The sequence below is a fragment of the Suncus etruscus genome, chromosome 3 (genome assembly GCF_024139225.1).
Source record: "Suncus etruscus isolate mSunEtr1 chromosome 3, mSunEtr1.pri.cur, whole genome shotgun sequence".
Lineage (NCBI taxonomy): Eukaryota > Metazoa > Chordata > Mammalia > Eulipotyphla > Soricidae > Suncus > Suncus etruscus.
The window spans coordinates 111,570,902-111,594,841 of NC_064850.1; the positions used below are offsets into that span (position 1 = coordinate 111,570,902).

The following is a 23,940-nucleotide window of genomic DNA, read 5'->3' on the forward strand; positions in this document are numbered from 1 at the left end:
AGTGTTTAAATAAAAAATATTATTAAAAAAAAAGTAAACATAATCTAAAAAAACCATTCAAGCTTCTAGTTTAGCTATTTTTCTAGGAAATGAAAATATAGATTACTATCCAAAATTATTTCATGGCAATGTGATTTTCTTTCTATTTTTTTAATTTGTCACCATTGTTTTATTTTTTCACTTTTCTTTCCCTTATAAAAAGATTTCCAAAGTTGCTCAGATAAGAAGTAAGTAGTAATATACCACTTGATAGTGGTGGTCCTAAATTTACTGCCTGCTTTGTGCTCTGTGATCAGCCATGGTAGGGCTCAGGAAAACATACATAGTACCATATGCAGTGCCAGGGATTTTTGTTTGTTTGTTTGTTTGTTTTTGGGACACACCCAGTGGCTCTCAGGGGTTACTCCTGGCTATGTGCTCAGAAATCGCTCTTGGCTTGGGGGAACCATATGAGATGCTGGGGGATCGAACCGTGGTTCATCCTAGGCTGGTGTGCGCAAGGCAGACGCCTTATTCCTTGCACCACCACTTGGGCACCAGTGCTAGGAATTGAAGCAGGTCAGCCACGTGTAAGGCAAACACCTTAATGCCCCTATACTCTCTGTGTGACAGAGTTATCAATATATTAAGATTCCTGGACTGTGATCTCTAACAGAGTAACTAAGTAGCAAAGATAAACAATAATAGGTGATAAAATCCAGGGGGCATTTTAGAAGTTTGCTGAAGGTCATCTCTTTTGAATAAAACGGTACTGTTTTTTTATCAGTTCCATAATTTTATATTTTTTTCTTATTTAAATCTTTTCTTACAATAATTTACAGTGTGTGCAGTGGCAGTAAGAAATTGCTTAGAGTGTCAGCAGCATTCACAATTGAAAAGCAAAGGAGATACAGTAAAACGGCTGAAAACAATACACAGTCTGATTCCCATGGGGAAATCTGCAGCGAAGGTAAATGCACAGTATAATTAATTCAAAAAGATTACTCTTATTTTATTGCTGAAATCTAAATTAATAATTCATTTCAATATAAAGTTAAATAAAACTGACAAATTCTAAAATTGTTATTGTAGTCTGTGAATGATATTCAAATATTTGTATTTAAATGTATGGTAAAGTTTTTCTCATATGTTTACTTTTCTTGAATTGGTGCTATCTTTTCCTTCAAATATGTCAATTTATATTTCATGTACTTGGTAAGCTAGCATGGATTCGTTTTTTTTCTGCCTGGCTCCCTTTAACACCTAGTGTTCATTATTAGGGGAGAGAACTAGGCAAAATAAACTGGAAAAAACCAATGGTTGTCTCTTTGTTTATCTTATTATTGGAATGCTGCTTTTTAAATTAATTTTTAATTAATTTAACTAATTTTAATCATTTTTTTTAGTCTGTGTAAAATGTATATGTATGTTTATATTGACATAAGTGTATTTGTTTATATCATTTTTGGTCTCAAATAGAGTCCAGTGGACATTATCACAGGTGGTATATCTCCTATAAGAGATCTTGAAAGACTCCTACAAGACATGGATATTAATCGGCTTAGAGCAGTTGTCTTCAGAGACATAGTAAGTTACAGTTCTTTTATAATTTTGCATGTGTGAAGCCCTGCCATTATTCTTGTGTACTGCAAATAAATAGATAAATAATACTGAACTACTAGCCTCAATTTTAAAATTTTAAAATTTTAAAATTTTCCATCTTTTTTTGGTGATTTAGTTCTTTTGTGTATAAAAACTCATCCTAATTTTATAAATAGATGTATATATATTTTGGGGGGAGGGGTTCACACCCAGCAATACTCAGGGGTTACTCCTGGCTCTGCACTCAGAAATCACTCCTGGCAGGCTCAGGGGACCATATGGGATGCTGGGAATCAAGCCTGGGTTCTTCCTGGGTCAACTTTGTGCAAGGCAACTGTCCTACCACCATGCATTCTCTGCAGCCATGTATATTATAATTTTTTTTCTTTATTAAACAAGAGTTGATGGTTTCATTAGAGTTAACAATGAAACCATCAACTCTTGTTTTTTCAAAACATGCTGGCAATGGTTCAGTTTTGAACCCAATGCTACTTCTATCTCTCAGCTACCTTTCTTCTCTCTTTCTGTAATCTCTCTCTCTTCTCCTTTTCTCTTTCCTTTACTCTAACTCTCTTCCCGCTACCTTCTCTTTTATTCCTCCTTTGCTGCTCAGAATTTTTTGTTTGTTTGTTTTGGGGCCACACCCAGTGATGCTCGGGTTACTCCTGGCTATGTGCTCAGAAATTGCTCCTGGCTTGGGGGACCATATGGGACGCCAGGGGGATTTAAACATGGTCCGTCCTAGTAAGCCGCTGAAAGGCAAACCGTCCTACCACTGCATCACCACTCTGGCCCACTTAAAATTTTTTTGCAATTTTGCAATTTTGCACAGAAATTTAAGTAATTATCTAATCACCTTAAAGGCAAGAAAAAACTGTGTTCTTCAAACTATATTCTAGACTATCTTTCCAGTGTAAGCAGAAAAAGGAAGTAATGTAAATTGGTGTTATAAAGAAAATATTATCTGCAGGTTAAGGCCTGAGGTTTTTAATCATTCTAATTTTAATAATTTAGGATTGTTATTTCACTTACTGTGTGCTCTTACATAAATTGCTTAACTTTACTCTCTAGGCCTCGTGTTGAGGCCTAGATTCACAATAAGTATTCGGTCAATGACAGCTAATTACAATTGAAAACATCTATTTCAGGAGATAGATCTTAAATTAAAGCATTTATGGGGTTTTATTTAGAAAAAAATTAATTTGGGCATTGTAGTTTACAAACTGTTATTAGTATGGTTTCATAAATGAATTGGACAACACCAGACCCTCTTTAGTGTCTGTTTCCCTCTACCATTGTTCCAGGGTCCTATTCCCACTCCACCATCCTGTAGTATGCTTCCTATTGAAGATAAATTCTCAATTTCTGTTACCTTTTGTTATTATTCCTTTTTTTCTGTTTCCTCATACCTATGGGATAGTTTTATTTGGGCAGAAATTATGCACCTACTATAAATTGCTAATCTAAGTAAGAATTGAGTAGTCATAAATAACTAGAAAAGATTGGAATATCAGATCAAATAAATTATTGCCAAATTTTTTAAGCATTGATATAATTAGCAAAAATTATCCTAATTGTTGGAAGAATTTTGTGATAGAGAAGACAGTATATTCAAGGAAGAGAGATTACTGTTAATAAAAAGGGGGAAATGTAAATTTGTTTTTCATTAAGACTGTCTTGCATGTGAAACTAAAAAGTACCATGTCTTCTTTTCAGTTTAAAACTAAGCACCTCAGAGGCCAGAACACTAATACAGTGGGTAGCGCATTTTTCTTGTATGTGGGTGACCTGGGTTTAGTCCTAGCACCCAATATGGTTTCCTAAGAACTATCAAGAGTAATCCCTGATTGCAGACCCCTGAGTAAGACTTGAGTATAGTAAGGCTGTACAACCCCAGGCCCTCCCCCCCAAATAGTTTCCTCAAAAAATTAAATATCTGGAAGTCAACAAAAGATACAAAAGACTTACATAAAGAAAGTTGTATATCATTGCTAAAAGAAGTAAAAGAAGAAGCAAGGAAATGGAAACACATCCTTTGTTCATTAATTGAAAAGATCAACATTGTCAAAATGGTAATCCACTATGCAGATTCAATGTAGTTCTCATAAAAATACCCATGTAATTTATTTATTTATTTTTGTTTTTTGGGCTACACCCCGTGATTTGCAGGGGTTACTTCTGGCTCTGTGCTCAGAAATCGCTCCTGGCTTGGGGGACCATATGGGATACTGGGGATCAATCTGCGGTCCCTCCTAGGTCAGCCGCGTGAAAGGCAAATGCCCTACCGCTGCGTCACTGCTCCAGCCCTGATGTTATTTTTTTAAAAATAGAGTTCAAACACTGTTGACATTTATATGCAGTAATAAACTTCTTTAAATAGCCAAACAAATTCTAGGAGAAAAGATTGGAGGCTTCTTTCTTCTCAAACTTAAATCACATTACAGAGCTAGAGTAATCAGAATAGTTTGGTTTTAGAGTAAAGGTAAACTCAGATCAGTGAAATTAAATTGAGAGCCCAGAGATTGGCCCTCCGGTCAGCTAATCTATGACAAAGATATGGAACAAGTAAAATTTCTTCAACAATTGGTGTTGGGAAAACTACTTAATGGAAAAATGAACTCTGGTCTCCTCCCACCATACAAAAATGTCAATTCATAATGAACTAAAGACTTTACTCCATAAATTATATTTAGAAACGAAAGGCAGAACCCTACATTACTTCAAATTCATAGGTGTGTTCTTCAATGATTCAGTGCCACTGGCCAAGAAAATAGAAGCAAAGAAAAACAAATGTAACTACACCAAATTAAAAAGTATTGCTTCACAAAATAAGAAGATAATCCATACTCTAGGAAAATATTGGCTCTAGTGTTAACACTGTTAACTTTTGGAAAAAAAAATATACCACATGATGGAGAGGGTGGTTTAAACCATAGCTGGTGGTCCTAAATTTACTGCCTGCTTTGTGCTCTGTGATCAACCATGATAGGGCTCAGGAAAACGTATGTAGTATCATATGTAGTGCCAGGAATTTTTTTGTTTGTTTGTCAGACCCGGTGACTCTCAGGGGTTACTCCTGGCTATGTGCTCAGAGATGGCTCTTGGCTTAAGGGACCATATGGGATGCTGGGGGATCGAACCTTGATCCTCCCTAGATTAGCATTTACAAGGCACATGTCCTACCACTTGTGCCACTGCTCTGGCCCCTCCAGTTTGGTTTTTTTTGGGGGGGGGCCACACCCTGTGACGCTCAGGGGTTGCTCCTGGCTATGCGCTCAGAAGTTGCTCCTGGCAACTTCCATATGGGGACCATATGGGACACTAGGGGATCGAACCACGGTCCATCCAAGGCTAGTGCAGGCAAGGCAGGCATCTTACCTCTAGCGCCACCGCCTGCCCCCTGGTTTTTTTTAAAAAATTATTTTAGTTCTCATGATTAAAAATAACAATAGATGTTCATAAATAATGATAACTGCTATTTGTTTTTATCTTTTAAAGCCTGTTAGGTCTTTAATCTGCTTTTCTTTGATGTATGGTGTATTATAGTTTGTATGGTATGATAAAGATTCAGTTTTATTTTATTTAAAATTTTTTTAAATTGTTTTTATGTTTTTTTTTTTTTTTGCCACACCATTAGGGGGTTACTTAATGGTTACTCCTGGCATCAGGGAATTAATTATTCCTGGCTGTGCTTGAGGGACCAAATGTGTGTGGCGTGCAGGGATTGTCCATGTGAAAGGCAAGCACACTACTTAAGTTTGCTTTGACCCCGTATCTTATTATTTCTCAGAAAAATTTATGTGGAGGAGTTTTATGTTTTCATAAAGCTTTTAGCAGAGTTTTTTCTACTTGAAAATTAGACAAGTTTGATCCCTTGAAAAGTAGAATTGAGATTTGGAATATTGGTGATGGGAATGTTGCACTGGTGAAGGTCGGTGTTCTTTGCATGACTGAAACCCAACTACAATCATATTTGTAATCAAAGAGTTTAAATAAAGATATTAATGGGGCCGGAGAGATAGCATGGAGGTAGGGCGTTTGACTAGCATGCAGAAGGACAGTGGTTTGAATCCCAGCATCCCATATGGTCCCCTGAGCCTGCCAGGAGTGATTTCTGAACCTAGAGCCAGGAGTAACCCCAAAGCGCTGCTGGGTGTAACCCCCCCCCAAAAAAAAGATATTAATAAAAAAAGAGTAAATAAGTGAATGAGCAAGAAAGAAATCTAAAAAAAAAAAATAAAGATGTGAAGGACCTATACAAAAGAAACTACAAAACACTGCTTCAAGAAATTAGAGAGGACACAAGGAAATGGATACACATACCCTGCCCCTGCTCATCGATTGGCAGGATTAACATCATTAAAATGGCTATAATCTCCAAAGCATTGTACAGATTTAATGCAATCCCTCTAAGGATACTGCATTCTGCAAAGAAGTGGATCAAACACTCCTGAAATTCATTTGAAACAATAAATACCCACACACACACAAAAAGTAGAATTGAAATTTTGATAGGAATTATAATAAGTTATAATTCCTTTTTTTTTTTTTTTTTTTTTGGTTTTTGGGTCACACCTTGCAGCGTTCAGGGGTTACTCCTGGCTCTATGCTCAGAAATCATTCCTGGCAGGCTTGGGGGACCATATGGAATGCCAGAATTCGAACCGCCATCCTTCTCCTCGCTAGGCAAACGCCTTACCTCCATGCTATCTCTCCAGCCCCATAAATTAGTATAATTTTTTGGTAGGTTGGTCATAATCGCAACTTTAATTCTTCTGTTAAAGCACTATGAAGTATTTCCCTTTCCTAATGATTCACTAATGACTTGGATTTTCAGTTATAAGTCATTCACATCCTTTATTAATTTTTTTGTGGTGTTGATAATTGAGAATTAAAGTTCTACCTTTAGGTTGCATCCCTGTCCAAGGACATATTTTCAAGTATATTAGAATATATCTGTCAGGGTGAATCATGATTTTAAAAATGCGCCAAATTTTCTTTTCTATATTTACACACATTAACAGATCTTAGTTTCCCCCCCAAGATCTCTGTTTAATATTCCTGGGTAAATGTATCTTTTTTCTACACATATCTAAATATTTATAAACATGTTTTATATTAAAATATTTTGTGTATAAAGGTGAAAACATAATAATGCATGATTAATTTTATTTTTTTTAGGAGGATAGCAAACAAGCTCAGTTTCTAGCCTTGGCAGTTGTATATTTTATCTCTGTTCTTATGGTCTCAAAGTACAGAGATATTTTGGAACCCCAAAATGAAAGGAGTACCCAGGAAACTGGCAGTGAAAGTGGAAATATATCTCTTACTGGTAAGTTACTTTGTTTTATTCACTGGCATACATAATGTTACATACTTAAAATATTGATTCTGGAATGTGAGTCTATGTACAAAGTGAAAGCATACTTTTTTTTTTTTTTAAAAGCTAAGTATTTTTTTTAGTTTAAAACTTCAATAAATTTTTTTGAAAATCAGCTTATCAAAAGATTACTAAATCAAAAAGATTATCAAAAGTTTATAATTATGGAAACTAATTAGCTAAGTATTTTAAGTAACATGTAGTTACTTAGTTGGAAGGTATTTATTCCTTAGCCAACTATTTAAAATGCTATGGAGATTGGTTTATTTTGAGGTATGGGGTAGGGTCTTCTTTTTGGATCACACCTAGCAGTGCTTGGGAGCTACTTCTTGCTCTGTGCAAGGGTAACTACTAGCAGTGCTCAGGGACTTTCAATGCTGGAGATTGATCAAGAACTGATTTTTTTCAAGACATTGTCTTAATTCCAATGCTTTCTCTCTCTCTCCTTCTCTCTCTCTCCTTCTCTCTCTCTCCTTCTCTCTCTCTCTCTCTCTCTCTCTCTCTCCTTCTCTCACCTAGAAAGTGATATTCTTTTACTTTATTTTTTGTGTTTTTGTGTCATACAGTATTTGTGTCATACAGTATTTATTTCTGGCTCAGTGCTCACAGATCACTCTTGGAGATGTTGGGGACCATATTTGGTACTGGGGGTTCAAACCTGGTTTTGCTGCATGCAAGCCAAGTACCTTAACTTCTGCATTATCTCTCCAGCCCCATAAAGTGTTTTTGTTTTGGGTTTTTGTTTTCTTTTTTGTTTTTTGGACCACACCCAGTGACACTCAGGGTTTACTCCTGGCTCTGGCTCAGGGAACCATATGAGACGCCTGGGACTGAACCCAGGTCCATCCTGGGTCAGCCGCATGCAAATGCCCTACTGCTGTGCTACTGTTCCAGCCTTCGAAAGTGTTGTTCTTTACACATAAAGTGTTAAACATTTTTGTTGATCTCAGCATTTTTGGTTTTGTTTTGTTTATGAGTCACATCTGGCAATGCTCAGGGGTTACTCCTGGTTTTGTGCTCAGGTCATTCCTCGAAGTGCTTTGAGGATCATAAGGGATGCTGGACATTGAACCCAGATCAGCTGCATGCAAGGCAAATGCCTTACCCGTTGTGCTATCACTTTGACCCCTCAACATTTGTTTTGAAGAATAAATAACACAGGACCAAAGAAGTACTTCAGTGGCCTGGGGAACATGCTTTTCAAACACAGGTTCAATCCCCAGCTCTACATTATCTCTTGAATATCACCCTGAAGAACTCCCAGCATAGGGCCAGGAATGCTCCTTTGCATTGCAGGGCATGGCCTAGAAACAAATACTAACAGACAAAAGGAGTAAATAATATGGAATCTCTTTTTAAGAGACAGATAGGTTAAGAAAATTTAACTGCAATAAAGGCTGGACAGATTATATAATGGATTAGGTTCTTGGCTTTGGTATTCTTGCCCAATACCACATATGGTTCTCCTAGCCCTACTAGGAGTCATCCCTGAATGCAGAACCAGGAGTAAGCCCTGAGCACAAATTGAGGAATAAACTCTGAATATCATTGGTTATGGTCACTAAACAAACAAACTCAATAAAATTGATGACAATGACGATGATAATGGTGGTGGTGGTGGTGATGATGATAATGATAGCAGGCCAGAGTGATTATACAGGGGTAGGGTGCTTCCCTTGAACATTGACAGTGTGGGTTCTGTCACTGACATGGAGTCTGTCCTGGTATGGAGTAAGGTCTCTTATTAAGCACCAATGAGTGATCTCTGAGTAGAGTCAGGAGTTAACTGTGAGCATTGCTGGGTATGTCCCTGAACATTGTTAGGTATGACCTGAAAAAAAAAACAAACAAAAAAGAGTAATAGAAGTAGTTTTTAGTTATAGATATTCCAAGAAGGGAAGCGACTTTTGACTGTTTATAGAAGTAGTTGCTACACAACTAAGGGGTTTTATTTATTCAATAATTTTTTTGTTTTGTTTTTTGGGCCACACCTAGTGATGCTCTGGGGTTACTTCTGGCTATACATTCAGAAATCGCTCCTGGCTTGGGGGACCATATGGGATGCTGGGGATCAAACCAGGTTCGTCCTGGGTCAGCTGCTTGCAAGGCAAATGCCCTACCACTGTGCTATCACTCCGGTCCCATTTATTCAATAATTTTAATTTATTATTTGGGTATAATTATGAACAAAACTGGAGAAATGTCTGCTTTTGTGGTACTTGTGTACTGGTAAGGGTGGCAGAAAATAAGGACATATAATTTATTGTGTGGTATTTAAATGTTAAGTCTTAAGAAAAGAAGAAAAACTAAATATAGGAAAAGTGTCAGAAAAGACCAGTATGAATAGGTGTGGCTTGTTTCTTTAAAATAACAAGGAATTAGGTGGCGCTAGAGGTAAGGTGTCTGCCTTGCAAGCGCTAGCCAAGGAAAGGACCACGGTTTGATCCCCTGGTGTCCCATATGGTCCCCCCAAGCCAGGGGCAATTTCTGAGCGCGTTGCCCGGAGTAACCCTTGAGCATCTAATGGGTGTGGCCCGAAAAACAAAACAAAACAAAAAAATAACAAGGAATTGTTGCAAGTTTTTTTTTCCTTTTGTGTTTGGGCTACACTTTGTAGCACTCAGGTTATTTTTTGGCTTTGTACTCAGAAATTACTACTGGTAGGGTTGGGGGACCATATAGGATGCTGGGGATCAAAACCAGGTCAGCCGTTAGCAAGACAAATACCCTACTGGCTATGCTATCGCTTCAGCCCCCTGTTAGAAGATTTTACTGTGGTGTTACACTTACGCTGTTTAAATAATTCTTAGGATTTTGTTATGAAAATACACTCCAGCATATTAGGAAAATGCCACATTTAGTTATGTACTGCTGTATAACATACCATCTCAAAGCTTAGGAGCTGAGTACCTCTGCTATTTTGTTAGGTAATTTCACCTGGATGATCATCCCCTCTCTAGAGGATGTTTACTGGAATTGGAATATCTGAGATACATTTTCTATTCATATGTCTAGTGCCTCAGTGAGGGTGGTTTCATGAATCTGAGACTGACTTGCATGATTCTGCTGGAATTTTATTTTTTATTTATAAATGATTTCTCCATTTAAGCACCATGGTTACAATTACATGTTTGTAATTGGATTTTAGCTATAAAGTACACACCCCCTTCACCATTGCAACTTTTCTGTCATCATTATTTCCCCCCCTCCCCAGTCCCCTGCCTGTTTTTAAGACAGGCATTGTATTTATTTATCATTGTCATGATAGCTGTTAGTGTAATTATTTCTCCAACTGGACTTACCACTCTACCACTCTTGTTATAAGCTTATCATAGGCTGGTTCTTCTAGCCCTTGTTTCTATGGTCTCTGAGTGTTTTTATTATACTATCTTTTATTTTTCTTAAATCTCACACATGAATAAGACTATTCTGTGCTTATCTCTCTCCCTCTATCTTATTTCACTCAACTTAATAGTCTCCAAATCCATCCATAAGCACATTTTATGGCTTCTTTTTTTTCTAACAGCTGCATAGTATTCCATTGTATAGATGTAAACAGTTTCTTTAGCCACTCATCTGTTGCTGTGCATCTGGGTTGTTTCTAGATTCTGGCTATTGTAAATAGTGCTGTTATGAACATAGGCATGCAGAGGGCATTATTGTATCTTGTTTTTGTGATTCTAGGGTAGGTCCCAAGGAGTGGTATAGCTGGATCATATGGAAGCTAAATGTCTAGTTTGTTTTTTTTTCCAGAAAGGTTAGACTAGATGGCACTCCACTAGCACCAGAGATGCAAGGATGGTTAAACATACACAGTCAATCAACATATTACACCACATCAACAAAAGAAATATTAAAAACCATATGATCATATCAATAGATGCAGAGAAAGCATATGTTAAGGTCCAACACCCATTCATGATGTGCTAAGAGCTTTATGAATGGAGTTGCTAAGGAACACATGATAAATAAGGACTAAGCTCCTGTACCTTGGACTAAGCTGTACCTTAAGAGAGGGGATTGGAAAGACTGTACAGTGGGCAGAGCATTTGCCTTGTATGTGACTGGCTCAGTTTTGTTACCTGGCTTCCTGTATGGTCTTTCAAACAGTGCTAGGTTTAATCCCTGAGTTCAGAACCATGAATTTAGTTCTCAGCTTCATTTGGTATGGCTGAAAAACAAAAATAAAATAAGGAGAAAAAGAGGTGAAGAAAATTAACAGGGAACATTTATTATAGCAATGATAAAATACCAGAAAATTGGGGTGTATTGTAAAGTTACTCCTGCACCCCTCAAAAAAAAGATCAAATTGAAGAAACTAAATTTATGTTAAATGCTATTAGAACAGTGTTTACTTAACCAATGGATTTAGACTGTTATATTTAACAAAAATAGGATATTTCTGTTGGGACATATGAAGAAGGAAATGAAAGAAAAGGGAATGTTCCTTATTGAATTAGAATTTTCAGGTCATTGAATTACTCATGAATGAAGGATTTGTAAATTTTCTAGCAGTAGAATTCATGCCAAAGAAATGCCAATCTGTAAGGGCACATAAAACCAAAATATTCTTTATTTTCAGCAGATCATAAGCGCCTCATTGTAAAGCATGATATGAGTACTAGGAAATAATTCTACTAAGTATTACTATTTTCTGACATATTTGTGGACCGAAATATGTCATAAGTTCTAGAGATGAAACAAAACCCTAACTTTGATGAAATTTATATTTTAGTAAACTCATATTATTCAAGGATCTTATTCTAAGGATTTTAATTTTTTTTTTTTTGTAGGCTGGTAGCTTCTAGTCTTTGTATTGGTGTGTCATGTTCATTTTGAAGTATTTTGGAGCATGGAAATATTTTGTTACCATATTATAAACTTATTTTGAGAATAATAGTACATTTTATAGATTTTATAATTTAGTTTTCTGTTAGAACAGGGGTGGCGAACAAGTTCGACACAAAGAGCCAAAATTTTAAACTTTGAGAGTCAGAGAGCCACACCACGCAGTGACCTGCCAAAACAGACAAACACTCACACAAAAGCATATAATTTTAACAATAATCTATTAAACACATATTACATTTTGCCATTTTGAGTGAGGGTAAAAATCCTGCAGTGATGGTGAGGGTGTGCTGCGTCCTCCACATTAAGAACTAACGACAAGATGGGACACAACATGTGACACACGGTCCCCCCCCCCGCTCGCTGGCCCGTGCAGTGGTTTCCGAGGGATGGGAGATGGGAGGACACAGCCTGGGGGCGGGACTCCGTGCTCTGAGATCTCTCCTCAGAGGTCCCTCCTCAGAAGCAGCAGAACAAAATCCAAACTTGGCAAAGAGCCACAGTATACAAAATAATGATAAGAGGCAAAGAGCCGCATTCATTTTGGCCGGGAGCTGCATGCAGCTCGAGAACCGCGTGTTCGCCACCCCAGTGTTAGCACATGCTTTATATTTTTTAACTTAAAATAATAGATGGCTATTAGAATTGAATGCTCCTTTCAAATATTGTTTCTACTGTTTTATTTGTGTTTTGTTTTCTGGGTAGATGTAGAAAACACACCTACAACTCTCAGTGCAGCTGCTCCAACATCAGGGGAAGAATCTGAATGCACATCATCTTCTGCTCGGAGGAGGGATTCAGGAATTGGGGAAGAAACAGCTACTGCTTTAGGAGCCAATGTGGACCCAGCTCCTCAGACAGCTCCTCCTAGCATCATTGCTGGCCCAGACGCAGTCAGTGAGGTGCTCTCCACTCTCTCTTTAGAAGTCAGTAAACCTCAGGAAACCAAAAATGATGGAGGAAATGAGTTGGATAACAAGGGGGCACCATCAGTCCCAGTTTCCAAAAATGTCAATGTGAAGGATATTCTCCGAAGCTTGGTGAACATACCAGCAGATGGAGTCACGGTGGAGCCTGCCCTTCTGCCACCCACCTGCCTTGGCACTCTCAACGATCTGTCTGCGGAGCAGCCTGTGCATTTCCGGTCTTTTGACAGGTATTATAAAGAGTGTTGGTATAAATGGTAAAATAATAATAACATTAGGTAATTAGGAGCTCTGTTGAACTGTTAAAACTTATAGTTTAATAGGTATTTTGTTTATATATGTTGTTTTTGGGGGCCACACCTGTTTATGTTCAGGGTTTATACCTATATCTAGTTCTGTGCTCAGAGGTCTCTCTTGCTGGAGCTCCAGGGACCTTTAAGGACGCTGGAAATTGGGTGATTTGAATGTAAGGCAAAGGCAAATGTCCTACCCCCTGTACTATCATTCTGGCCCTAAATAGATATTTGATCTAGTTTATAAGCTGGGTGATGGAGTGCATTCATGTGCCTGACCCCAGTGTTTTTTTTTTAGACCTCCATTGGTGGGAGATAGCGCTGGGGGTTCTGAGCACCACTTGGATGGATCACTTCTTGGTCCTGGTGCCAGGCCCAAGTAGTACTGCCTCCTTAGACCCTAGGGTCCAGTCAGGCTGGCTAGTTAGTGTATTATCACCAGAATTGGTCCGTATAAAAGCAATTTAATGTTTATAAGCAGTTTAAAAAATTAATATCATGTTGGCAAGCTGTATATCAAATAAACATTTGTTTATAACTTAGAAATTACTGATTGGTGATCTTTTCTTTTGTATTGTCAGTAGAGTGTGACAGCCAGTTTTTATGGGTAAGAGTGGGATTTTCTTAACCACGAACATGTTTGTAACCCTGGTGTTCAAATAAAGAAAAAAATCATTTTAAAAATGGGATTTTCTGTGTTTCTGGATTTAGCAGTTTAAAAAGGGCTTCAGAGCCTTGATAGCATGAGAATTCTGACTCTGCCTGTTTCTCCTACACTAAGAAACTTTTGTTAATTTACCTGAATGTTTTCTTTATAATTTGCTGAAATTCAGATTTGCTGAAATTTTGCATACAAGATGTGATGTATTAGATATTAAACTTTGTTTTTCAAAAGAATCAGTATTTATATTTGGAAGTAAGCTTTAACTTTTAGAAAAGTTGATATTTAAAAGAACTTATTTTTCTTATGAAAGGAAGCTTATACAATACTTTTTGTATATTTAGAATACTTTCTTGTATATTTTTACATAGTCACAATAATTTAGTATTTCATCAAAATAAGGGTATTAACAATGATATAGATAATTCCTTCTAAAACTATCTTTCCAGATTTTATTTTCTCAAGATTTTTTTTTTTTTTTAGTGGAAGGCTCCAGGTTAGAATTACCTGTTACATTGTGTGCCTATCACTTTGTTCTCTTTTCATCTGGCAGAATACTTTCTCAATATTTCTTTGAAATTAATGATCTTGTTTTTTTTAGAAAATAGGAGTATTGCTCTGTAGGACACCCCTCTGTCATGATTAGGTTTGACCAAATGTATCTTTGGCAGGAATATCACAAAATTGACACATTTTTTTTTTTGCTTTATTCTAAAAAGTATTTTTTTTCTATTCTGATTAATTACTTGAATGTCTTGTAGATTTCTACTTTGTTATGTTGTTCTTTGTGACAGGGTAGTATCATATTCTACATTTCCATAAGTACTTTTATTTATTTTATGTATTTATTTTATTCACTGTGTTGTACTATATCGTTGTTGTTTGTGATGTTGTTCTAGTTGTCTCTGATTTGGCCAGTGGATTTCCAAACTTGTGAGTCCTACTTTCTTGTGTTTTGTCTTCATCACACTCATCCTTTCTCTGGTTGTTGTTTTTGCCATTGCTTCTCTGTCCTTTATTTCCTAGTTTTCTACTTCACAATTTCTGTGGGTTGCTATATTAGACAACCAAACTGGTTAAAATTGTATATGATAATTAAGGTGTTCAGAAAGAACACAGGAAATATAATTTAATATGCTGTCATCATGTCCCTTTTACCTCTGTTTAAAGGTCATAGCTAGGTCAAGTCTTGGGGTGAGGAGGTTGATAGAGTCTAAATCTTAGGTAAATAACTTACTGGCTCATCTATAGTGGAACATTATATATAATGGAATATTATAGATATAATAACTTGATTCTGGTATGTTTTTAATTTATTGACTCAAAATCAGGCAAAACAAGTTTGAATTCTTGCTGTATTACTTTATTAGGGAATTTCGATGAGTTACCTTATCTCCTTGAGCCTCAGTTCCTTTATTAAATTGTATAACACTGTACGGCTATTAAAAAATAGAAAACATGTATTGATGCAAAATCATATCAAAATTTATTAATCTATAGCAAGTATTATGAAGATATCACCCAAGTATAAACTTAGTTGTTACTGTATATACTTGAGTATAAGCCGACCCCCCCCCCCACCCAACTTTACCCTAAAAACTGGGAAAACAGTGACTCGAGTATAAGTGGAGGTAGAAAATGTAGTAGCCACTGTTGAATTTCAAAAATAAAAATATAGATATAAAACAATTACAATAATTGAGGAATCAATAGGGTAAATGTTTTTTCAATATTTATTGCTAAAGAAAAATGGTAAACTAGCAATAGTAACTATAAAACTTTATATAAAGTGCATAAAACTGTAGTTTAATAGGTAATCAAGCTATATCACAAAGGTTAAAATCCTTCAAAACTGGATTCCTCCTCCTCCTAATCTGTTTGTCCAAACAGAGCTTCAGTGTATCTGATGTGAGAGTATCAGCATAGACACTGTCATTATCACTGAGTTTGCAGATATCATCACTGCTGTCGGTCTCTTACAAAGTGCAGAATATTGTTCAGTTTAGCAGCTACCTCTTCAGCTCAGCCACGACTTGTGGACTGAATCAAATAGCCAGTATGACCCCCGTATAAGCCGAGTTCAGTTATACTTGAATATATATGGTATATCTAATGAGACATTTGGCCACTACTACTTTTTGTTGTGTTTGTGTATATACTGGCATTAATTATTTTAATACATTTTAACAGACAGGATATTCCCAGCGAGTTTACATAATGCCAACAAATCAATATCTGCTAGAAAAATTCATAAATGACAATAACAGGTGATGAATGTGACATGATAAATACTATTAAAATAAATAAGTAAGCTATATTAGTATTAGAGGAAGTAAATATGAATATAATTATGAAATAAATTAGAACATTTTTATCTTTTAAATTTTTATTATTTAGAAATTCTAGTTTCCAGCAATGTAATAATCTTTTGACACACACCCAAATGCCAAGAACCTCCACCTCTGTGCTCATCTCTCACAAAGAACTTTAAAAGGTGATGATTAGTGTTAATGACAATAAGAGGTAACAGTGTTGAGAGGACATATATTTGTATAGTTTATTTTAGAAAAATTAATAGTGTTAAAAATTTAAATATCAAAATCTTAAATATACCTTTAGAAGTTTATTTGGAAGATATGAGCAATTATAAAAATGTCTATGCCAGGGTAATTTAAAATTAAGCTAATAGCTATTGTACTTTTATTCAGTGAAGAGCTTTTCTAAATGTACTTTTATATTGTTTGTATATAGCAGTGCTTCTCAAATAGCGGGGCGCGCCCCTTAAGGGGGGGTGCATTTGACCTCAGCAAACACTGTCATAACAAGCTAAACCCGCTGTTTATGTCTCTGCATGTCTGTGGAGCTGAGAGTTGCTGTGCCATGCTTCATAACCTGCTTCGAAAAGCTATGCATTGCAAAACATGCAAATTGTAGCCATTAATCCAGACATCACCTCTGTTTAAAAAAATCAGCTTGGGGCCGGAGAGGTGGTGCTAGAGGTAAGGTGTTTGCCTTGCAAGCGCTAGCCAAGGAAGGACCGCAGTTTGATCCCCGGCATCCCATATGGTCCCCCCAAGCCAGGGGCAATTTCTGAGCGCTTAGCCAGGAGTAACTCCTGAGCATGAAACGGGTGTGGCCTGAAAAACCAAAAAAAAAAAAAATCATCTCAAATTATTTTATATATTTTTGTTTTGCAGGTTAAAGTTGTTTTTTTTTTTTTTAAATAAAGATACTATTTAAGCACGCGGGGGGGGGGCAAGAAAAATGTTTTCTTCTCCCTAGGGGGGCATGACAGAAAATAATTGAGAAGCACTGGTATATAGGTAGGGAAAGAGAAAGATGGATGGGTGGATAGACAGATACTTTTAGTCTTTTTTTTATTTTTACAAATGAAGAAATAGAAGCACAGGAAAATTAAATGAGGAGCTTAAGCCTTTCTGCTTAAATGGGAAACTATGCTTTGAACCTTGGCCTTATGACTCTCTCTTGGCTAATCTTTGAAGACATGGCTGTTAATCTAAGAAGATTGGTTGTACATGTTATTTTTAATACATAAAGTACATACATACTGTAGAAGTTGTTGAGAAGAAAAGCAGAATACTATGTATTGATATAAAATGATAATAAGATGTAATCTAAAATAAAAAGGTAGAGTATAATGTTTAGAATTTATGGTCTTTTAGAATCAAGGAGATGTTTATGGTTGCATATGACCTTAAATTTAACTATTAATCATTTGTTTTAACCATTAATAACAATGACTGTTTTGAGGGTGGGTGGTGGTATAAATGATCACGTTTAAAAATATTTTTAGTTTCTGAAATTTAATTTTTTATTAATCTTAGGTTCAGTAGTGAGAAATACTTGAGTAAGTGTAGATTTAAAAATAACATAGCTCACTAGTATAAAATATTTTCATTATACACGGTCCACATGTCATGTATTTAATATATTTCTTATAGGATAGAAATTAAATCTATGCCTCTCTATGCTTGCATTGAGTTAGTTGTAATGTTACTTAGGAAGCAGCACTTTGAAAATACATTTTATGGGGTACTAAGATAGAAAACAAAGGGTACTTTTGATAATTGTATTTTCCTCATTTTACATGGAACTTGAATTTCTGGTGTGTAGTTAACATACTGCCTCATGGCAAGACAACTGCTACATTTTCTTTTTCTTAGCTAGAGACACCTTTTGATAAACTATTTTCATGTAGCTGTAGACCAGTGGGAATTTCAAAGCATCCCTCTGATCGTGTATTTATCTCTGGAATGCTGTGTCAGAAATCACAACTCTCCTCATATCTTAAGAATTATCAACTTCCAAGCAATAGCTGGAGAGTTTAGAGTAACAGCTACATAAGTGGAACCTTGCTGAAAGGCTGCCATGCTGTGGGCCTTTGTGGATGGCAAGGTGTTTGTGCTCTTTCCCATGCCAGAATTCTTGCTCTTATCTAATTTGAAGATCCTCTCTGGTGATTAGTGAATGCCAGGGATTTATCTTGATAAAGTTCAAGGGTTTGTCTAGCTTTTCAACTAGATCCTTGGGGACTAAGTGCTAAGCTTAAAAATGCTTTTTTCTTCTTTAGTGAAATACTTGCATAGTAAGTAAAATACCATTTATTTTAAAGTGTGATGTTTGAAACTGATACAGTTCTGAAGTGAAACCTCTGAACACTGATCTAGAATAAATTTTTGCTGATTTTTGTTAATAAATGAACAAAAACTTAGAAAAATGTCTCTACTTAGATTATAAGTGGTATTTTCATTTTTTGTCCTTAGAATCTTAGAAAGATAACCTTTATTTGTCTGTAAAAAGGGAAATATTTTAATACCTCATGGGTTTTTGTAAATGCCAATTAAAGTACTAATATATGTCCTTTGCATAGCATCCCACAAATACTAGCTATTTATTAGTTGGTACGTTTGTAAAGAACAAAAGCATATCATGTAAAAAATTTGTACTTAAATATTTGTTTTTATTGAAAGTTTTAAGAGATATTTTGCATCACTACAAGACATAGCTGCTTTCCAGATACTTTATGGCCATTGTTTTTTGTTAAAAATGAAGGTAGTTACTTGTTTCTTAAATATTGATAAGGATTTAATTTTTGTTTTAGAAACTTAAGCTCTAGCTTGAAAATGATTCTGGAATTATTCTTACCACATTGCTTAGTATCTCAGTTCTCATAGTTTTGTAAAATGCACATTTCATTTTCTTTGTGTTTTCCAAAGAGCTTTATAAAAAGTGCAAAAATACTTAAGTATTTAGTCTTTGCGTCACCAGTATTGGATAATGTTAAATTTACAGTTTGGATTTTGGCGGGGGAAGAGGGATATTTTGGCTGCACTTGGTGTGCTCAGTGGCTGCTTCTGGGTCCATGCGCAGGGGTCACTTTTGTCAGTGTGAGAAGAGACCATATGGGTGGAGTGTGGTTAGTCTAACCAGTGATCATCGATCATACAGTTATAATCATCTTATCACCTTAATTTTTTTTTGTTTTGTTTTGTTTTTCGGGCCACACTCGTTTGATGCTCAGGGGTTACTCCTAGCTAAGCCTCAGAAATTGCCCCTGGCTTGGGGGGGACCATATGGGAGGCTGGGGGATTGAACTGCAGTTCTTCCTTGGCTAGTGCTTGCAAGGCAGGCACCTTACCTCTAGCGCCACCTCACATTCCCCAATCACCTTAATTCTTATATCTCTCAGCATCTCTGAGTTATTCCCAATGGCTTAAATTTACATATACGCACATTATAAATGATAGTTTAATGATCCTTTCTGTGGAAAGTTTAAGTTTTCATACAGAAACTTATAATAATGAAACTATTAGTAAATTAAATGAAAATATGTTTAAATTCTCCTATGCTGGATGCTTTGTAAATTAGATCATTTTTATTGGACTTTTCTTGTTTTATATGTGATACAAAGCTGGAGCTAAATTACTATATTACTTACTCAAAAATGATTCAAATCAGTCAGTTCAGTTTGGAAAGTGCTTAATTTTAGGTACACGTATATTTTAGGTGCACATATTTGTGTTTAAGAATAGAAAATTTTAATCTGTTACATACTTATTTTATACTTTAGTAATAGTAGTACATACATAGTTTTTCTCTTTTCGTTTTTGAGCTACACCTGGTGGGGATCATGGGCTAATGCCATAGTGCTTAGGGAATCATAAGAGCTGGGGAGCCTCCAGTTTGTAGAGCTCTGTCTAGTTCTTGGTGCTAGCTCTTGAGCCCACATCAGGATATTTTTTTCCCTTCTGGACTGTTATCATTATTGCCTATAGGAAATTATGGCTTAAGATTATATATACATATATATATTTTAAATATGGAACACTTCACGAATTTGCGTGTCATCCTTGCGCAGGGCCATGCTAATCTCTGTATCGTTCCAATTTTAGTATATGTGCTGCCGAAGCGAGCACTTAAGATTATATTAATGTTAATGTGATTATAGTGATGATTGTATAACTTCGATCAAACTAACACTGTTCTGTTTTTAAAATGCGTTAATTGTATGTTGTGTAAATACATCTAATTAGGGCCGGAGTGATAGCACAGTGGTAGGGCATTTGCCTTGCACACAGCTAACCCAGGACAGACCTGGGTTTGATCCTCGGGCGTCCCATATAGTCCCCTGAGGCAGGAGCCATTTCTGAGCACAGAGTCAGGAGTAATCCCTGAGAGTCACTGGATGTGGCCCACCCCCTCAATACATCTAATTAAAAACCTTATAACAGAAAGGTCAATATAAGGGTCAGTTCATATTAGAGCCCCAGATTTAGGCAAATCTGAAATTGTAGTACAGTTCTGACATTTATTTTGAGAAGTTCCAAAATCTTTAAGCTTTCTGGCAAGCAAAGTCAAGAGGAACGCTTTTTGTCAGAGGAATAGTAAAAACAAAGGGTTCGTGTCATGAAATGTGAAAAATGAGTCCCAAGATCAGGAACTATCAAGAATATTAAGAAATGTATGCAGAATTTAGAATCCATGTAAATTCTTTTTTGTTTTGTTTTTTGTTTTTGTTTTTTTTTTGGGCCACACTTGTTTGATGCTCAGGGGTTACTCCTGGCTAAGCACTCAGAAATTGTCCCTGGCTTGGGGGGACCACATGGGACGCTGGGGGATTGAACCGCGGTCCTTCCTTGGCTCACTTGCAAGGCAGACACCTTACCTCTAGCACCACCTTGCTGGCCCCACATGTAAATACTTATAGGAAGCCACACTTTAGATACATAAAGAATAGGAATATGCAAATAACCTTGAATGAAGTTTCATTAATTGAATATAATTAAGGCATAGAATTTTTGCTTATGTTTTATTTATTTAGCCATACCTGTTAGTGCTCAGGCGTTACTCCTGACTCCTGCACTCAAGAATTACTCCTGGCAGGCTCAGAGGACTTACTATATGGGATGTTGGGGATTGAACCTGGTTTGGCTGCATGTGAGGCAAATGTCCTACCTGCTGTGCTATCACTTCAGCCAGATTTCACTCATGATTGAACGCATTAATGGCAATAGCTTAAAAGATTATTAATAAGAGAGAGGCTGGAGAGATAGCTCAACAGATTAAGCCCAGGTGGGAATCCTGGATTCTATCCCCAGCTCTATGTGGTCTCCCAGCTCTTCGGGGGGGTGGGGTGGAGGGAGGTAAAGTCACACATACACACAAAGACTAGAAATAACTCAAGTTTTCTTTTTTTTTTTTTTGGTCTCTTTTTTTATGGGGTCTACTGCTGTTGGTGATGGGGTCCTAGGACCACACATGTTAGTGGTGCTCTGAGGAAAAGGTAGTAATGGGATGGCACCTGGGTTTCACATCTACTGTGCATCTACTTCACATCGTTGTGCTACCACTTGAACTATATCCCCAGCTCAAGGTGAACTTCTAACCATGTCACCTTGGACAAATAGAGACTATATTGTAGAATGTTTTTGGTATATTTCTTCCTTGTTAACATCGTCCTAATGGTTTTATTATGAAACACTTCAAATGCGAAGTTGAAATAGTTGTACAGTTAAATCTACGGACTTTTTTTTTAAATTGAGGTTCTGCAATTAGCCTTTCATTTTATTGGTTTCATCATATGTCCATTTCTGTTTTTGGTTTTTTACTTCAGGGATGGGGCACACCCTGTGACGCTCAGGGGTTACTCCAGACTATATGCTCAGAAATCACTCCTAGCTTGGGGGAACATATGGGACGTCAGGGATTGAACCTCGGTCTGTCCTAGGCTAGCTAGTGCAGGCAAGGCAGAGCCTTATCTCTTGTGTAACTACTCTGGCCCCCATTTCTGTGTCAGTCAGTAATCTCGTTTTGGATGCATTTCCATGTAAGTTCAGATGTCAGTCAGTTCATCTTCAAGTTTAAATACTGTAATCTGAACATATCTGTACAGGTACAGTCATTATATATATCTGTACAGTCAGTACAGTTTTTTGTTTTTGTTTTTTTTTTTTTGAGGTACCACACCCAATGACGCTCAGGGGTTATTTCTGGCTATGCGCTCAGAAATTGCTCCTTGCTTGGGGGACCATATGGAATGCTAGGATTGAACCCAGGTCCTAACTGTGTCAGCCTGTGCAAGGCAAATAGCATACTGCTGTATGATCACTCTGGCCCCGAGTCAGTACAGGTTTTAAAGATACAACGAATGTCAGTGAAAGGGGTAAATCTAAGTATATAATTTTAATTTTGGCAAATTCACATACCAAATCTGTTTTATTTTGGTTTTGGAGCTGCATTTGGAGATACTGGGTTGAAGGGTTTTTACTCCTGCCTGAGTACTTGGTGTTGGCTCCTGTCAGTGCATGGGGACAGCCGTGCTGTGCTGGGATCGAACCCAGCCCTCCTGCAAGTACAGAATGTTTTCCAGCCTTTGAGCTGTCTCCTGGCCCAAGATTTAATCAGTCTTCTAAGTCCTTCATGCTGCTTACTAGCCTTGTCCCTATTCTCTTGAGGCAAAAAAAATTTTTTTGCTTCCACAGATTATATTTGCCTTGTGTAGGTTTAAATGTAAAAAGATATGAAAGCTTGTGTTGTTCTTTGTAAGGTTTCCCTCTGTTAGCATGATTCTTTTGAGATTCATCCACGTTATCTCTCTTGGTAAATTTCTTTAATTGCTAAATTAGTATTTCATTGGATATTCCATTTATTCATTTTTCTGCTGATAGGATTCTATTTTAGGTTCTGATCGTTATAGTCGAAGACTTTCTGGACATTGTTGCAGACATCTTTTGTGAATTTAAATTATCTTTGGGGAAATTCTTCAGAGTGTGATAGATTATACTTAGTGTTTCTTATGTTTCTTATTTTTTAAAAGAGATTTTTATTTCTTAACCTTCAGTTATGAAAACAATTTTTAGTTTTTAAACAATTTGCTATTGTTCCTGTCATATGAGTAAACTGAATCTTGTTGGCTTCAATTTTGCACAAATGTGCAAGTAATCCATATTTCTCCTTCCTCTTGTCCCCCCCCCCCAGTACATTGGTATGTCATAGATAACTGAATTTTTTTAAGCAAAAAACTCATAAGTTTTTGACCTAGGGTAGAAATCTACAAATACAATTCCCTGTTGTCTTCTAAGGGTACCATCAGCACATGTGGCTGAGGTCATAGCCACTCCCTCTCACGTCACTTTTTTTCGTTCAATATAAGCCTCCAGGATTTAAGCACCATTTTGGATTGAGGGCTCAGGTGGCTGTTGCTTCTATTTTTTAGTGTATAGTTAACATTGGCAGTCACCCTTATAATGATGTGACACCAGCTCTCCCCCAGTACGGTGAATAAGCCATGCCTGGCACAAAAGAACTCGATTTAATTGGCAAGTGTTTGGTGTCACATGATAGTCACTGAAGTAAAACAGAACCCATTTCACTTTGTGTTACCTTTTTGATATAACAAAATGTATTTTTTAAAGTACTGGAATTGCATAATTTCTGTTTTGAAATGTATCTGGGATCAAGTATCCAGGTAACTTTATTTAGAAACTGAATATTTTAAAGCTATTAAGGGACTACTTAAAGCTTGTAGTTACAATATTGTCAACAAAAGATGTGATTAAGTAAATTGAATGTTGAAGAGTTTAGGCTTATGGTTAACACCAGGTAATTAAAAGTAAGCGCTGCAGTGGGAGTGTACTATATATCAACTGTCTTCTTTACCTCATTAACTGGATTTTTACATGTTTATGGAGCTATCTTCAATTAATAATGCCTTTTAACTTATAGCTAATA

The 23,940-nt window shown here is 36.5% G+C and overlaps 1 protein-coding gene and 1 non-coding gene across 3 annotated transcripts in view; one reads left to right on the plus strand and one right to left on the minus strand.

Moving 5' to 3' along the window:
• Positions 1–23,940, plus strand: part of LRBA (LPS responsive beige-like anchor protein) — a 662,022-nt gene that overhangs the window by 146,973 nt on the left and 491,109 nt on the right. For both annotated transcript variants that reach the window (XM_049770186.1, XM_049770185.1), the window contains exons 26-29: positions 822–949; positions 1,459–1,566; positions 6,763–6,913; positions 12,515–12,965. In XM_049770186.1, coding sequence (XP_049626143.1) covers positions 822–949; positions 1,459–1,566; positions 6,763–6,913; positions 12,515–12,965 — 838 coding nt within the window. The remainder of the gene's footprint in view (positions 1–821; positions 950–1,458; positions 1,567–6,762; positions 6,914–12,514; positions 12,966–23,940) is intronic.
• LOC126004738 (U6 spliceosomal RNA) lies at positions 20,024–20,126 on the minus strand. The gene has a single exon (XR_007493999.1). It is a non-coding gene; the product is annotated as a U6 spliceosomal RNA (small nuclear RNA).